Source organism: Xyrauchen texanus, chromosome 46 (assembly GCF_025860055.1).
Source record: "Xyrauchen texanus isolate HMW12.3.18 chromosome 46, RBS_HiC_50CHRs, whole genome shotgun sequence".
Taxonomy (NCBI): domain Eukaryota; kingdom Metazoa; phylum Chordata; class Actinopteri; order Cypriniformes; family Catostomidae; genus Xyrauchen; species Xyrauchen texanus.
In genome coordinates, this window is record NC_068321.1 from 16,766,486 (window position 1) to 16,784,629 (window position 18,144).

At 38.2% G+C, this 18,144-nt stretch overlaps 1 protein-coding gene across 2 annotated transcripts in view; it reads right to left on the bottom strand.

The window, feature by feature from the left end:
• Window positions 1–18,144, bottom strand: part of LOC127638136 (chromatin remodeling regulator CECR2) — a 48,519-nt gene that overhangs the window by 8,223 nt on the left and 22,152 nt on the right. The window contains exons 2-9 of one of the 2 annotated variants that reach the window (XM_052119508.1): window positions 8,915–9,009; window positions 4,478–4,661; window positions 4,234–4,361; window positions 4,036–4,113; window positions 3,779–3,861; window positions 3,194–3,354; window positions 524–613; window positions 236–386 (exon numbers count right to left, since the gene is read on the bottom strand). In XM_052119508.1, the coding sequence (XP_051975468.1) occupies window positions 236–386; window positions 524–613; window positions 3,194–3,354; window positions 3,779–3,861; window positions 4,036–4,113; window positions 4,234–4,361; window positions 4,478–4,661; window positions 8,915–9,009 (970 nt within the window). The remainder of the gene's footprint in view (window positions 1–235; window positions 387–523; window positions 614–3,193; window positions 3,355–3,778; window positions 3,862–4,035; window positions 4,114–4,233; window positions 4,362–4,477; window positions 4,662–8,914; window positions 9,010–18,144) is intronic. The other variant, XM_052119509.1, reaches the window with a different exon arrangement.

Genomic DNA, 18,144 nt, shown 5'->3' on the forward strand with positions numbered 1-18,144 from the left:
TTCTCACGAGGAATGAGGCTGATCATTTCCCCAAGCTCAGCTTGCATGATTAAAGCAGCCTAAGGTTAAAAGCATGCTGACTTCAAAACTGCCATGTTGAGACAAGACCACAGAATGTGCTCTAGTTTCAGTGTATTTTATCTCACTTGTGGGAAACTTTGAGCTTACAAGCCTGAGACACTACTAAGGTAGCTGGTGCCTTGTGGAAAAACTGAGTGATTGAAGGGTGACTTACCCTCTACAGCTTTGACTTTTTCTTGTTCTTCTCTCTCCCGTTCTTCCTGAAGTAGTCTATCATCTTCTCTCCGTTGTTCAGCAAGCAAGGCTTGCCTTTCCAGGTCCTCCTCTCTCTGTTTCTGCTCCACTTCCGTTGTAGCCCAAGTCTGCTGACATATATAGAGGTTGAATTAACACAAAAATGAAATTACGCACAACCTCTTGTATTTAACAATGGCATTGTTAAATTACATATCCAAAGTTCAAAACAAAAAACTAAGAACTTGGCACATTTAAAAAACCTCACCCCATCATCTTTGCTGCGTTTTTCTTCAGTATGGTTGTGGTCGTTGTGTTCCGTAGGTGGATTCAGTAGCTTTTGCATCAACTCTTTCTCCTGGGTAAAAATAACCATGTCATTTGTGGTTACACATACATATGTGGGTGTCAGGTAGGTCACTTGGGGGGCATCTGCCTCTCCCCAGTATTCTCTTTGTTTAGCAGGAGGCTAAAGGACGTCATCGCAGAACCAAAGAGCCAAAGTGAGCCCTGTGGTGCCCATGGCGACTGAGGCTCATAAAAATCAGCACATTTGAATGAACAGCAGCCCCTTTCCCCCATTTCTCAGTATGTCCAGGACTTAACCCTCGGTGCATTAGCCCACAACACTTGATAGAAAATGGACTGCCGCTGGTATCACCACATAAGGGGTCAAAAAACCTGCAGCACTGCAGACAGTCAATCACCATGCTCTAGCTTGCCTCAAGGCGAGAGTCTGCCATATGTCGACGACTAGATGGATTGGCTCTGACAGGGCTGTGAGAGTGTGCATGTGTCAGTGAGTGAGCGGGGGTCTGATATGAGGCAATTGTCAGGTTGTGAAAGACATAGTATTTGGGTGCAATGGATCACTTCTATCCACAGGTCAGGGGAAAATATGTAAAGTTGCATAAAGTTGGAAGCACTGAGTATGTAATGGTGATTGCTGGTAGCAGGGTAGCTATGGCAACAAGACATTCTAACAGGTCTTGATTAACCACGGAAATGACGTGTCAACACTGCATCAAACTGCGTGCATCAGCATGCATCTGCTAGATAAAGCAGGTTTTTTTTTTTTTTTACAGGGACAAAGTTTAGGTATTGAATTCCTCAATTAATTTGTTTTTTAAATAACCATAATCACTTAAAACCTCATCTTTATGCATTATTAATGCAGTGCAAAAAATTTGGGAGCAGCTGCCAGTGCCCCCAAGAACACTGGACCCTGCAGAGCTTTCGGAAAACCAAACTTCAGAAACTCAAATAAGTACTGATCAGTCATGAATTGTGCTCATGTAGTGATATTGCATTACAAAAAAGTAAGAACAAAGGGAATGTTCAGATCTTTACAAAACTTGGTTACCAAGTAGATCAGTAGAACACAAATGAACAGAAACATGGCAATGTTGCCTTACATTTTGCCGGAGATGAGATCATAATCTCCAATTTCGCTTTGACTGATAAAATGATTTATTATAGGGTTCATACAGATGCTTCAAAGTGAAATTCAAGGGATTTTCAAGCACATTTTGCTATGCTTGAGATGTCATTATAACATTATTTTTGTTAATTTTAAATAAAAATATTTTAACCATTCAGTTAATTAATTTTTAGAAAACACCACTTATTACAAGTACAACAATGAGCATCTTTAACTACATATTCTAACAGTAACAATTCTTGGTTCATTCATGATGAAATTGATGTGCAACTGTAGTGTGCTCCCTTAAAACACACTTTGCTTTCCAACAAAAGTGAATAACTTGGTCCGTAAACAGTGTGAGGATGGACAGTCATATTCATGTGCTATACAACAGATGTGAGGAACTGACCGAAACTGAAAATGGGTCACTCTCAAATTTTGACTTTCCAACTTACAAAATATTGAAATTTTCCATTTAGTTCAGGTTTTGCCTATAAACGCTGAGCGTAAACATTTTGTAACATGTTGACATACATTTTTATTCATAAAGGAGAACTTAGCTGTTGTTCTTTTATTATGTAATTTTGTTTCACAAACGAAGCAAGTTAACAACAAGTTAACACTAACGACAGTTAAATAGGTTACACCACCACATTTTGAGGGTTCAATGAGGTACAACGCCAAATATTTTTGTGAAAATATTAGTTAAAATGTGAATAACTTAACATGCTGGGAAAAAATCACTATCTGCATATTTAAGCAGCCTCTGAACTTAAAACAAACCTTTTGTATTTAAAAAAAATTAACATTGATAAAACAATTCAACGAGTCAAGCCATTTCATATCATTAAAGGTTAGGTTTAATTTTATTTATTTTGTTTCGCTATTTGAAAGCTTTTTCCATTACTAAAAAAGTCAAGGGATGTGTTTGTCAATGTATTTTGATATTGACCCAAATGTTGTCAGAAATAACCTATTTTGTGACGTACAAAGCTTTCTTTACAGAAGGGGACACTAGACGGCTCACAAAACTGAGTCCTCCATTGATCTGAATTCAAATCATTCAAAACGTTTTACATCTCATAATTTTTTCACTCTGGAGAGTAAATTGTAATTAAAACTGATAGTTGTAAGGATTCATACTTGTTAAATCCACAACAGCAATATCTATAAAATATATATTTCGATTGGCCCATTCTGAACAGCGCTGCCAAAAGTAACAGGTGCCACGTGACAGTACCTTCTATGCGCTGCCTGCTTCAGCAGTGGTCTGTTGTCGTTTTTTTTCAGAAAATAAATACATTTAATTTCTTAAATGATTTAAAGCAATGTATTTTAAGATTTTCTATAATTCGAGAACTTTTAAAGTACCTCTTGGTAGAAATTGCCATTTTCAAGGGTTGTCCAGGACTTCAATTTGAAAAAGCCAAATTCAAGTACTTCAAGCACCTTGTGCGAACCCTATTATTATTACATCATGTGCAGGTTCAGAAGAGACAGAGTGAAGAGTCTGACCTTGTGTTCGATCATTTTACTGATCTCAGGAAGGAAGTTTTGAGTGATGATGCGATGCAGGTGCCGGTCCTGAGGGGAGATTTTGTCCTTAATACTCTCAGCCAAACTTGCCCATTGCTCCTTGGTGTCACACACCAGAGACCAGGCCCCACGTTTCCGCTCTGACAACATAATACATAAACTGTTTAAAAACGGCTCAATTGCACTTCATTAACCGATTCAGAAATACTGTACATCATTCATTACTGTTCCTAAGAATTTTTGTTCTGAGATCTGCTAAAAATTTGTATAGGACGGAAAAGTGCCATAGAAATTAATATGGAATTGTTATAATGAAATTAATATCCAGTAGCTCCAGCTTACATTCGCAGGCATGTTCACTAGCATTTAAAAACTCTGCATTTCATGCTTATGCTGAAATGTGCATTACAGCCACCTCAGGCACTGTAAGCCACTTGTAAGCCAGAATAAAATGAGGGAAAAATCTGTTTAAAAAAAAAAAAAAAAAAAAAAAGTTCTGTGGCAGCTTAACATCTTTACACCTAAAACAAATCACAGCGTTGCCTCAGCTCCAGCAAAGCTCACCTTGTGACTCTCCCATTTCAGGTATAGATTCTTCAATACTCTCCTCCTCTGCCTTCATGCACTCCTCCTCCATCTCCTCCTCCCTAAAACAAACATGATCAGTAAAGGAAACAAATGAAATCCTTGCCTTTTTAAAGAGATAGAACTACATAGTGCAAAACTATCACCATTACATATGTGTATCTTGTTATCTAGTTCCAGATTTACACAACAATATCACGTAAAATGCAATTAATGGATATTTAAAGAGCGCTTACATTGGCAGTTGATCTTCAAGCTTCTTCTTTGGTGGCCTCCCTCTTCTTTTCTTCTCAGGTACTTTGTCATGAATCTCACTGTGAAAATGGTACGCATAAATTGACATACTGTACATCAGTTACTCACAATTTCTGGCATGCAATTAGGTTTTTCTAATAAAGAAATGTGGCATTGCAGCCTCTTGTGACAGTCCATACCTGTGTCGAGTAGACATTGGTTTGACTGGCTCCTCTTTGTACAGCCGCGTGCCATAAAAGTACCAGTAGATGGCCCCAAGCCCATCTTGGCCCAGAGGCTCAACACGCAAACTGTCTGCATCCAGGCCCTGCAAACCCATGAGCTCTTTAGACCAAAACCCTTTGGACCACGTCTGACGTGGTGAGCCTAAAACAATGCTTGCAAAATCTGTTTCTTAAATGTGCTGATAAACAAGTTTGCTACCTTGAGTCGGTCAAAGACATCAGCAGCATCAAGACGATAGTCACAGAGTCTGTGTAAGAGCTCCACCTGTGTGCAGGGTGGTAGCTCCTCAAATGGGTGCTCCTTTAGTGGGTTGGGCTTGCCTTCCTCCAATACCCAGCGGTAATTGATAATGTCGTTCAGATAACTGCTAAAGGACTGAATCCTGAAAGGAATAAAAAACAACTGAACTTTGCGTGTGCCATTGCATGTTATCATATATACTGAAGAAGTTCTGTGAAGTTCTTGTGCATGTACATACAAGCACTTGCTTTAGTTATTTCCTAAGAAAAAAAACTCCACCTAATTGGAAAAAATAAAACTTGTTTTAGCACAGAGGTTGATTGATAGGTGAGTAGGCAGTGCTTTGCTGTCATTCTGAAGAATGAGCGTTTGCCAATGTGTCACAGGGCCCATGGCATAAACCAAATCTGAATGGAATATTGCTTTGGGTAAGAAACGGACCAAAAATTTAAGTCAACACGCTAAGAAAGCTGCAGATGACCACTTGAGTCGTATTGATTACTTTTATGCTTTGTCTTCTTTTTAGTTTAAAACTTTTGAACTTAATTGACTTGCGTTGTCTGGACAAAAACACACCATACATCCTTTAAAATATCTTACACCGTGTCCTAACTACACGCGACGCGATAAAATTCCAGCGACAGCAAGTGTGTCTGTCCACACTAGACGCGACGTGCCTGTGAGACGCCACACGTCAATCAAAAATCACAGCCATTCAGAACAGCGTGTGGGCGGAGTCTCTCTGTGAAAGCGCACTGCTGGCCCGCACTCGCATTGGAAATGGGTAAGAACATAATCAAATCAAGAAATAACATTATTAAAAATCAAAACATTAACAAAATATACTCATTGACTAATTTTGTTATGAAGTACAGTTGTATGTTTGCATAGAATTCAGTTTGAAAGCTATATTATATGCTTTCAAATCCATTATCGCTATGGCACAGTGACCTATTTTTAACTAAAATGTGTACCACCAGTAATAAAAATAACCAGTGTAATTTCTTCATATGACAATCAGTTTATTCGATCTTGTTCATAGGGAAATTCATATCCATCCCGTCGCTTTATTATGGATGGAAGGAAAATTATATTCAAACTCAAATGAAACAATTTTAATACTATACTGTCATTGCGACTCCCCACCCTGCCTGTATTTCAGTAGATTGTCTGGAATGACACCCCTGGATACAGGGACACAAATCGTCATGCCTATTCACTCTACTTTACATTGAAAATAAAGCAGAATTTGTTTTACACAGGTTGATGCGTCTTTAGTAGCCTACTATAGCTAAATGCTACATTCATTCATTCATTCGCTGTAGATGAAAGTCTAAACTTAACTTACCATGTGTATTCAATGCTTCAGCTATACTTCTCCAGACGGAATCCTTTTTCCTGATGTCTTTGTGGAATTTATCGTAGAGAATTGAATGCCTTTGAACTTCGACAGTCAGTTCCTCGTCGTCCAGGTTTGATGATTAAATATTAATGAGACACAGAACTTCCATCCAATGAGATCTCTGTGTGGGCGGATCTGTCAGCCGCGACGTCGCAGAAATAGGAACCGTTTCTAAATTAGAAACTTCGCGTGTCGCCGTCGCGTCTGGTTAGGACAAAAACTGTGATTAACATGGAAAAGATACCTTTTATCGCGTGTCGCGGCGTCGCGTCGATTTAGGACACGGTGTTAGTGTCCAGCAGAAGAAAGTCAAATAAATTTAAGAAGGCATATGGGTGAGTAAATTATTTAATTATTTTTTGTTAAACTATTCTTTTATTACCAGGTGTAAACAAGGCTGTGGTCAACTGACCTGTGCCAGCAGAAAAAGTGATTCCACAAAATCTTACACTAGTCAAATATGAGGGGTCAAGTACCTTTAAGTATCCAGCAATCTGTATTAAATAAATCCATTTATTTGTCAAAGCAAAGCAGTCAAAGTCTACTTTGTAGTAGTTACTGCCTTCAAGGAACACCCTCACCCTTGTAAATTATTATAATTCACTAATAAATTATTCATATGATTTAAGTTCTGCTAAGGTGGCAAGCGCTGTGACTTTTTCTGGTGATACTGGCTTAGTAAATATTAGTTACGGATGGGGTCAATTTGATCAACACAAAACTCAGTTCCTGCGTCAAGGCACAGGGCAAGGGTGAGCCTTGGGACAACAACAGTGGAGATAGAGAGTAGAAAAGAGAGAAAGAATTGTCTTATCTTGAGAAAACAGAATGATCTCGCTCACAGCTGCAAACCCCCTGCTATTCCGTCCTTCTCTCTCTCATCCGTAACACACCCTCCCCCATTCTGCTGGGGTGTTTAGCACATGTAGAATGAAAAGGGCACTTCTGTGAAAAGCCAGTGCCCCGCGGCCTCCCCCTGGATGGCAGTTGCTGTCGAATCCAATAAAACCCAGTGTCCTGTTAACTGCCTGCCTGAGTATGCGAATGGAATAATTCCTGCCTACACAGTAATCGACCTAGCTAGCTCCTTTTTGCAGCTGATGAGGCACTGCTATGGAAGGGAGCTCCCTTTAGGGCCCAGTCATTCATCCCAGCACACTGACTCATATAATAACTCACACGCTTTACTGGAAAGGGGGCCCATGGTCACTTGACCTAGTACTGCTGCAGGTAACCTAGCTCCATGACTATAGCGCTACTATTGGCAAATGGTCACATGGAGTTGAATTAGCTGAATGTGAGTCAGACACAGGATGTGGGTTGGGCAAGAACATTTACATGTTCTAACACAATGGTTCTTAATAACCAATCAAAGATTTATGTGCAAATTCATTCACCACTTGGCAGAAGCAAAACTATGCAAAGCAAAAGACAGTTTGTTTGACATCCCCTCAAAAACCTAAAAGAAAATATAAACCCAGACTACACTGAAGTTGTACTAATTTTTCAGATTTAAAAATTCTCTTTTGTATCCCAACTTAATATGCAGTCAACTATAATCAAGCCATTTGTAGGTTGATTTCACCAAAAAGTGACACACGGACACATACGACAAAAGTATGACAAAGTGGCTCAGGTGTTAGAGCGGGTCGGCCACTAATCGCAAGGTTGGCGGATCTATTCCCGACTCCACATACCTCCCCATGCCGAAGTGTCCTTGGGCAAGACACTGAACCCTAAGTTGCTCCCAATGGCTAGCGCCTGCCGTCATTGGTGTATGAGTGTGAATGTGGGTGTGATTGGGTGAATGGGACACAGTGTAAAGCACTTTGTTAACCACTAAGGTTAAAAGTGCAGACCATTTATGACAATTAATCATCATAATCATGAGCCCTAAAAAAAAAAAAAAGAAGTTAATCACAATAATTTGTTTGACAATTAATCATCAGCCAAATTTCATAATTGTGACAGCCCCATTCAAGGTTCTTCAAGAGCACAAATGAGGGCTGCAAAAACACAGAGATTATCCAAAAAAATGGTGCAATTGGAACAGCTTAAAAAAAAAACTAAACACTGAATGATGATTATGAGAAGTAGGGCTGTCAAATGAAAATTCAAATATTCATTGAATTTAAGAAAATAATATGCATTCAAATTCTAAAATTGTGCATTCAAATTTTGGATGTGTGCCAAACATAGATGATGACTTTAGATAGATTGCATTCTTGCACTAAAAAAGGTTAGACAAATATGGTTTAATAGAAAGCAGGTGTCTCAAGATGCTTTTTAAAGTTTTTTTTTTTTAAATTAGAAAGCATCTAAAAAAACAGCACTCCTGCACGAAATGCTGAATAAACAAAAAGCAAAACAAAGACATTTGTCTAGCGTGCGTTTACATAGAAAAAAAAAACATTATGGTTGCAAAAGTGCTTCATGTGAACAGCCCCTTACAGAAGGTGGTGGTCTTTGGTCATTGCGTCTTGCTCTCTTATAAGTGTTTGTCAGATTAAGCAATGGGCTTTTAAATGCTTTGTCACGGAGTTCAGCCAAATACCACTGCTATCTATGAATATTGCTTAATTACATACCACATTATTTTTTATTCATTACAGTTGTATTTCATTGTTATTATGGAGCTTGTGTCTGTAATAGTATACTTTCGTATCAGTGCAAGTGTAACACCATATGAACTGTCAATTGAAGCATTTTCCCCCCTCATTTTACTTTTGAATTAACATTTGAGAATATAGACCAACTATACCTTATTTATTTTATGCACATTAGTTAAAAATGGAATGCTCTTTTTTTAACAGCCCGGTTCTTTGCAATATTACACAGTGCTGTGTGGTTTATGTATTCTTTGCACCCTCTTGTGTTGACTAAGGAAACAACGTCAAATAAAAAATCAGCTGACTTTAAAATGTGAATTTATTTAAATTTAAGGTAAAAAGGTGTCTGCCCAATTGACAGCCCTAATGAGAAGGGTAACTTACGTGATGTCGCTGCGTTGGTAACATCCTTGCAGCAGGGAGCAGAGGAGGTCTGACAGGAAGTCTTGGTCTTGTTTCATTAGTGCTTGCTCAAGTTCCTAAAAAAACAGTGAACAGCAGAAAGGTTAGCCATTACAGCAGCATTGAGTTTAACTAGCGGCTGCTTTTATGAAGTTAGTCCTAGTCTGACATTTTACACTGTTCTTTAACCAATGATAAAACCTTCTAGCTAACCAACACTACATAACATTGGGCTCTTGTGATAGTAACATAGATTTATGAACTTCATATGTTAGTTTGACATTTCAGTGAAACAATGTAACCTTCGGTTTCAAAACTCTTTAGGCTACTACAACTAAATGTATTGGAGAGGGTGCAATAACAAACTGTGTTTGATTAAGGTCCAAGGATGTCATTAGGCATTACGACAGAAAACAGAGAACAACTAATTACTGTCACAAGGAACTTCCTCTAGAGCAGTGGTACTTAAACTTAGCCAGTTCAGGAGCCAAAATGACAAACTTGCTCTGAAGGAGCACCAAATGCTTGGTACTTGACTTCATGGGGTTGCTGTAAATGTGATCATTTAAACTGTGAGATTACACAGCCACAAAAGCACACATATGCACAAACACACCATTTGACATAGATATCCTCAAATCTCAGTTTCTTTTTCTCACCTGCATGTTAATGCTTATGACAATTAACCTAAGGCCAATTCTGATTTGTTGGTTGGACAGCAGCACCAGAAGGAAAGTCACAGTGACTTTTAACAATACCAAGAGCCACACAAGACAAAGAACCAGAGCTGTTGTTTCACAATCTGAATGGCTTTGCAAATTTGGTCACTCCCAAAACAAATGGATTAAAAAGATGTTACAAAATGAATAAACCTCAAAACAGAATCAATTCACTTTCCTAAACAGGGAGTTCATATAGAGATTATTTAGCAGAGACAAGCCACTTCTATTAAAATGAATGAGAACTTTACAGGTAAAAGAGCCGATCGCCTTTTAGATACAAACATCGCCTGTCAATCAACTCGAGAACACGCTTGCTTATTAGCTATACAAGCCAGGAGATTTATTTTTTTTTTAATCTGAAGCGAAGCACAATTTATGATATCAGTGTGTGGCAGGGCGGAGGGCGGGGCCGGGTCGTGATCCTACAGACCCAGTCCCGTATTAGGCTAATCAAGCCTCCCGAGAGGGATAAAGGTTGACTGCAGAGGATCGTGCGGGAGAGAGAGATAGTTTTCGTACGTGTACGTCATGTGTGTTTGTGTCGTTGTTTTAAGTTTCTCATTAAAATATTATTTATATTGTCTCACCTCCTCCTTTCCATTGATCCCCTTTACACTCCTAATACAGGACCGGGTGTGTAGGATCACGACTCGGCCCGCCCTCCGCCCTGCCACACAGTGTTGTCAAATTTTACAGCTGATTTGAAATATAATTGAATCATAATCTTGACCAACCATTTTGGAGATTTCAGTCTTTTCCCATTCAAGTAGATAGGAGCTGCATTTTCATGACTGGAAACAGCTTCCAGAGAGCATTCCAAAGATGGCCACCAGTGGACTGACTTGCTAGAAAGACTTTGGTTCATATTAAAGCTGTACACTACAATATGAATTTTGCGATCAATTCCGCATCACATGATAAATGACACAAATAAACTATATATTGTGCAGATGTATTGTGTTATAACATCTGATAATGTAGCGCAGATTTTCCCAAAATTTGTTCTGCCATGGCACACTTTTTACAACTAAAAAATTCTACAGCACACCACTATCCCACATAGGCTAACCACCGTCAATATTTTTCCTTTTCAAGAAGTGGTCCATGTTTTCTGTCCGTTTTAGAAGTACGGTAATGTTTGAAATTCGGCTACGCAAAAAAAAACAAAAAACAAGTCACATACAGTTCTTGTGTCTGTCATAATCTAGTATTACCCATCATTTAAATGTTCATATTTTAATGACATTTAATAGCTTTTATTTTCGTTCACATTTTCATTTTTAATCATGAACCTACAGGACGAGCATATAGCGGATTATGCATTTATTTTTTTAAATTTATGAACTTTTTTGAAGCATTAACAGAAAGCATTAACAGAAACAAAATACAAAGTTAGAGCTTTTCCCCCCATTATAACCCGTTCCGCCACAATAATTTAAAGAAAAAAAAAAAAAAAGAAAATAAATAAATAAATAAAAGATATATACATAAATAGCCAGTAATAAAATTATTGGTCCGTGGTCCATACATACTTATAAAACAAAACCCCAATTGGTGATCATATTTAACATTGATCAATAAGTGGGAGAGTCTTCATCTTCTCAAAATATGAAATCATGGGTTGCCATGTCTTATAAAAATTCTCAACAGATCCTTTCATTATATATTTAATTTTCTCTAATTTTAAGTATGATACTAGATCACATAACCACATTGAGGCTTTAGGCGGGTTTGTTGACTTCCACTCCAATAATATTCTCCTTCTCGCTAATAAGGTGGCAAAAGCAATAACATTTTTTACTTTATTTGTCAATGATACTCCATGATCTGGTACTCCAAAAATAGCAACTTAAACACTGGGTTTTATATCCAAGCTAAAGGCATCATTTAATGTTTTAAATATGAATGTCCAATAGTCACTCAGCTTTTGACAAGCCCAAAACATATGAAAAAAGTCTACCTTATCACCTTTGCATCGATCACACAAGTCATCAACATTTGGATACATTTTTGAAAGTCTACATTTTGTGTAATAGGCACGGTGGAGGACCTTAAGTTGTATAAGGCTGAGGCGTGCACAAGAGGTTGATCCATTTACTCTTAAGAGCCTCATCCCAAACTTCGTCAGGTATTTCACTTCCTATGTCCTTTACCCACTCACCTCTTATTCTGTCAATTAAAACGTCATTTGAGGACATAACCATCTTATATATTGCTGCAATTTGACTCTTAAGAAAAGTAGGAGACAATAGAATTTTATCCAATAGTGAAGTAGGTGGCAGGTCAGGAAAAGTTGAGCTCTGAGATTGAACAAAATGTCGGAATGCATTTATTTATTTATGAAGAGAACAGATGAACAACAGAGACAGCACACAAAGCAGATTCATGTTTTTTTTTTTTTGCCTGCAGTGACAGCGGAGGCCACTAAATCACGACATATGAACAAAATGCAATATTACAAAAAACAAATACGAATAAAATATGAACAAAACATTTAAAAAAAATGGAACAGAACTCAATCAACAAATCAAAACTTCTGCCGAATCAATTTAAACTGGGAGCTCGCCTGTGGTTAATCAAACGCATCAAGGGAGACTGATGCGGAGGCAATTGTCATTAGATTTTGCGTCTTTGCCTTGGACAGCTGATTTCTCATGGCAGTTTATTTTGGTTCTGGTGGCTGAAACCAGCGCCAAGTGCCGCATTGCCCTCCACATGACAAGCCTTGCAGAAAGCGTCACAACGGGTTTTTACGAGTTTGCCACATAAAAAAGCGGAAGGTGCGCACAATAAACATTCAACATGTATTTGGAAGAGAGAAAAAAAAGCTTGCAGTTGCTTTGATAGCAGAAAGTAATAAAAGGTGAAAAACACCTGGTGTAATGTGGCGTCACTTCATAGATTCAATGTATGCGCTGACACGAATCATGACACGAAAGACCCTTAATGCATATAAATATAAATTACTTTTGCACATTAAATCATTGCTCTTCACAATCACAAAAGTGACTGATTATGCTTTCAAAACAGCAAATATCTCCAAAAGGTGTGTTTAATAATAAAAAAAAATTTAAATTAAAAAAATGATGCATTTAATTATTTTGTGGAATTTGATAATTTTCCACGGCACAACTGACAATATTTCGTGGCACACGGGAAACACTAGTGTAGTGAAGTCATGAAAGATCTGTGCTGTGTTGTAGGCTCACTACCTGCATGGGCCGATCAATGAGTTGACATCACTGTGTCCTTGGCCAAGACACTTAAAACCCAGGTTGCACCAAGGGGATTTTCCCCTGTAATATATGTACTGTAAGTTGCTTTGGATACAAGAGTTAAAAAACATACTGACAAATTTAGTAAATTATTCAATTAGACAGCTAAATGGACGTTGAAAACATAAGGTAAAACCCTGACCAATGCAGGAAGCAATAAGTCACTGTTAAGATAGATTAACACTGGTGTACTAAAAGAGTACAAAACCATGATTTTTTAGTAAAAAAACATAATTGCCTCATTTGGTGTCAGCGAAATACTTGGTTGAAGTCAGATGTTCACATACACCTTAGCCAAATACATTTAAATTCTTTTAAATTAATAAGTTTTTCACAATTCCTGACATTTAATCGTAGAAAACATTCCTTGTCTTAGGTCAGTTAGGATCACTACTTTATTTTAAGAACGTGAAATGTCAGAATAATAGTAGAAAGAATGATTTATTTCAGCTTTTATTCCTTTCATCACATTCCCAGTGGGTCAGAAGTTTACATTTTCACTTTGTTAGTATTTGGTAGCATTGCCTTTAAATAGTTTAACTTGGGTCAAACGTTTTGGGTAGCCTCTCTCAAGCTTCTCACAAAAAGATGCTGGAATTTTGGCCCATTCCTCCAGACAAAACTGGTGTAACAGTGTCAGGTTTGTAGGCCTCCTTGCTTGCACACACTTTTTCAGTTCTGCCCACACTCAATACCATGGCTTTGTTGTACTTAAGCCATTTTGCCACAACTTGGAGGCATGATTGGGGTCATTGTCCATTTGGAAGACCCATTCGTGACAGAGCTTTACTTCATGGCTGATGTCTTCGAGATTTTGCTTCAATATTTCCACATCATTTTCCTTCCTCATGATGCCATCTATTTTGTGAAGTGCACCAATCCCTCCTGCAGCAAAGCACCCCCACAACATGATGCTGCCACCCAAATACTTCACGGTTGGGAGGTGTTTTTCGGTTTGCAATCTTCACCCATTTTCCTCCAAACATAACGATGGTCATTATGGCCAAACAGTTACATTCGTTTCATCAGACCAGATGAAATGGCTCCAAATGGAGCAGTGGCTTCTTCCTTGCTGAGCAGCATTTCAGGTTATGTCAATATAGGACTCATTTTACTGTGAATATAGATACTTGTCTACCAGTTTCCTCAAGTATCTTCACAAGGTCTTTTGCTGTTGTTCTGGGATTGATTTGCACTTTTTGCACCAAACTATGTTCATCTCTATGAGACAGAATGCGTTTCCTTCCTGAGCGGTATGATGCCTGCATGGTCATATGGCATTTATACTTGCGTACTATTGTTTGTATAGATGAACGTGGTACATTCAGGAATTTGGAAATTGCTCCCAAGGATGAACCAGACTTGTGGAGGTCCACAATTGAGGTCTTGGCTGATTTCTTTTTTATTAGCCTATCAGAAGCTAATTGCCTAAAGGCTTGACATCATTTTCAGAAATTTTCCAAGCTGCTTAATGGCACAGTTAACTTGGTGTATGTACACTTCTGTCCCACTGGAATTGTGATAGACAATTAAAAAGGAAAAAATCTGTCTGTAAAGAATTGTTGGAAATATTACTTGTGACATGCACAAAGTAGTGTCTTAAACGACTTGCCAAGTTTGCTAATATTAAAACTGTGGAGTGGTTAAAAATGAGTTTTAATGACTTCAACCCAAAGTGTATGTAAACTTCTGACTTCAAATGTATTAGCTAGACTCAAAGAGTACACAAAGACTTTCTCCATATTCGCAGAGAACCTTCTATCACCAAGATGAAGCTGAGGTTCAAGTTTAACCTTGACCCCCTTCTTCGCCAATTGTAAAGCAGCTATTGAGGGTTTATGAAGCGGCATTAAGTCTGACTGCAAAATCCAGTGTACTGAAAGGGCAGAACAGAAGCTAAGCGACAGCAAAACGCAAAGCCATGGCAAGCAAAATCCTCCTTCCTTTACTGACCCAGCACAACCCGACCCAGCATGCACTACTCTCTCCTCAGAATGTCCAATGTCACTTGAAGGAAGAGGGGAGGGGAGACCGAGAGAGAAGATATGTAAATGACCAGTGCTCCATCACCCATCCATTTTCCCTGATGCCTCTTCACAAGGAGCATAGTGACCCGGTTGCTTTCGTTTGCAAGGCCTCAGTTAGCTACTCAGTCCCTCAGGCAACAGGGAACACTTTTAAGCTAGAGTACAAAACATCCTCCCCCTTTCCCCCTCCAGAGCATAGTGACACTACAAAATTAACTCAAGGGCAAGACAGGCAGCCAATCCATTCATTTTGAGATTTACTCAAGCTACAGATTGCTTCTTCTCTATAGAGAAATGGAGGAGAGAACAAGGTCACAAAGGGTCAGCTCACACACCTCCTGGTTGTGGATAGGCACGGAAATCAGGAGCCCAGTTTCAGTAGGAAAAGAGCTTGAAAAACTGGATGGGGCACATTTGCGCTTAAGGTGAAAAAAATACATGCTATCCTTTTTATTTCTGAAAAGAATTTGGTGGTAATGCTCATACATTATTTCTTTGGGTTGAAGCAAGCAATTTAAAAGCTATTGATTATCCCTTCCAGGTGCTCAATAGGAATCTAAGGAATCGGTGAAACCCCCTATTGAAGTTGGTATTGGCCACGAAGTTCAGAGATGACTGGTCAGGTTGTAAAGGTTGTGGATACACCGTAACAAAAAGGGTTATGATCTGGACAAATATGGTGCTTCTCAATGTTACATTATTTTGTATCTATCTTTTCACAATTCACTCACTGGATTTTGGGACCAGGATCAGCTTTGTGTGATGGGCTATTCCACACGATTCTTACGATCCTCTGTTTTACGTTACGTTGGTATCTTCTCAGTTAGTGGTCCAGAGTGGGCCCATCTATCAGTGCAGCCTCAACTTTGATCACACTTAACACAAGTCTCTCTGCTTTTGAAGTGCCATTCAGCAGTTTAGATGGCAGAGAGGGGGAATTAATGTCCTTTCCTTCACAGAGACAAAGTCTACTTAAACAGATCCTAAAGATCTCAGATCTCAATCTTCTTAACCTACTAGCAAAACAGGTATGGTAAGTGCACAGTAGCTATAAAAAGATGACAGACAGATGGGAAAATGATAACCAACAGAACAGCATGTCAGGGCTCCAGACTAACATTTGAGAGTAAGTTCTACAGATGGTAGCACCAGCGCCTGAGTTAGTTGCTTGGGGGGGCAATACCACAGTATTCATACACTAAAATTATTATAAATGACAATAAAAGCAGATGTTACAACAGTCAGATCATAGTCTGTTTTTTTTAACCGAAGTTGCGTATGGACGTACACGTTCTACAACAAATCTCATTGGATTGTACACTATCACACACATGCATAGGACAGGCATTTTTATGTTCACGCATTCATGCAGTACTCTATTGTTATTTCATCCATCTCCATGTGACAGGGAAGTGGAGAGAAGGTCAAAATGAGCCACCAGTGTGTGTGTGTGTGTGTCTATAGAGCTCCGGTTGAAAAGAATGAGACCTCAAACACAACATTCCGTAGGTCTGTGACATCCTCTGTGAAAATAAAATAGTTTTGAACCAGTTAGTGCCATCCCAGCTTTAATATACTGTTACGAGAAGGATTGTGTTGCAGTGTCGCATCTGGTTATTTTCTTTTTATCAGGATGTGGTATTTGTAATAAGATAGTAACCAAAAGGTAAAAGTAAAACCATTATAACATGGACAGTAACCATAAAACAAATTATGCAATTTTTCATAAGAAAAACGCATCCCGAAATGTAATTGTATTCCCTCAATACCCCGATTTATTGATATATTAATATAAGTTCATTGTAGATATTTTTTTAATATCAGTGATCTGCGGATTGTCTGTTCATGGTACAGATTTCTCCTTTATTCCTTTTCAATACCGTTTAGAATTTTGGGGCCATTTAAAAAGATTTTAAACATCGACACATTATGGTTTCATGGAGGTTTTAAACAAATAATCAGTGCCAAATCCGTGACCCAGCCCAGCGTTGTTTATGATGATCTTCGCGGCTGAACACTCGGTCCCGTGTTAATTTGCGTCTTTGCACTGATCGGTCCATAGAGCCTTGAGCCACGCTGACTGATCCAAGTAGAGCAGTTTCCTTTCGCTTGTACACTTTTGCCATTTGAAATTTCTCATATGCAGAAAAAAAAAAAAAAAACGCACAATCAGAAAGTCGGCCAAATTCGTAGTCGTACCAGTGCAACCTCTAGCAAAGTTTAATAGCACTGTTAGGAAACATTATAGCTCATAACTTAAAGTTCAGCAAGTGTCTCAGTGTTTTGGTTTAGCAAACATTTATGAGTTTTTTTACACATTTGTGATATGTGTGATTAGAATTAAATATTACTATCTTTTTTTTTTTTTATTGTACAGAAAAGGGTATTTAAAAGACACTTTATTGGATCACATTTTTGGACCCAGAAAATCACATCTAACTCATCTAAACAAACATTTACTATCAACACAGTGAAAGGACCTCTGTGCTGAACTTTACAATTGGAAAATTAATCATATTAAAAAGATATAAATAAACGTGTCGACAATGATAAAGCAAGAAATAAAGCAGTTAAATGTATTAGAAACCAATCGAATAAAGTAAACTTCTTTCACCATATTAACTGTATGGCTCTGCAGCTCAACATCTTGCACCCTTGCTTATATATTTGTCAGATGGAAAAATATAAACATGAATTAAGATGTTTCTTTCTTTTGCTTTTTTCTTAAGTGTAAAAAACTAATAATAGTATTATTGTTAAAATAGCCAATGTTTCTGAAATTTCTCCTCATTTTTCTCATAGGAAAGAATGAGTAACTTTGGTAACAGGAGACTGCAAGAGTGGGCAGGGCCTTCTTGCCAACTGTCTCTATTGAATTTTACCATCTTTGCTAACATGAGGGGTACTACCTAAGGTTAGTGAATTGATCACGAGGTCAGGTCATGCAATGGAAGTCAATCCACCAGGTAGGCCAAAAACATGTATTATAAAAATGGAAATTACTGAAAACAAATCATATATTTGAATCATTAAATTGCACATTTGATCATTCTCAGTCTGCATATCTTTATAGCTGACCAAGGCTGAAAAAAGGTTGTGTTGTCTTCGGTATCTGCCATGACAGAGCTTTGGCACAATTGTGCCACCCCCCAGTATCAGTCCCTGATGGACACCAGAAACTCTACAGA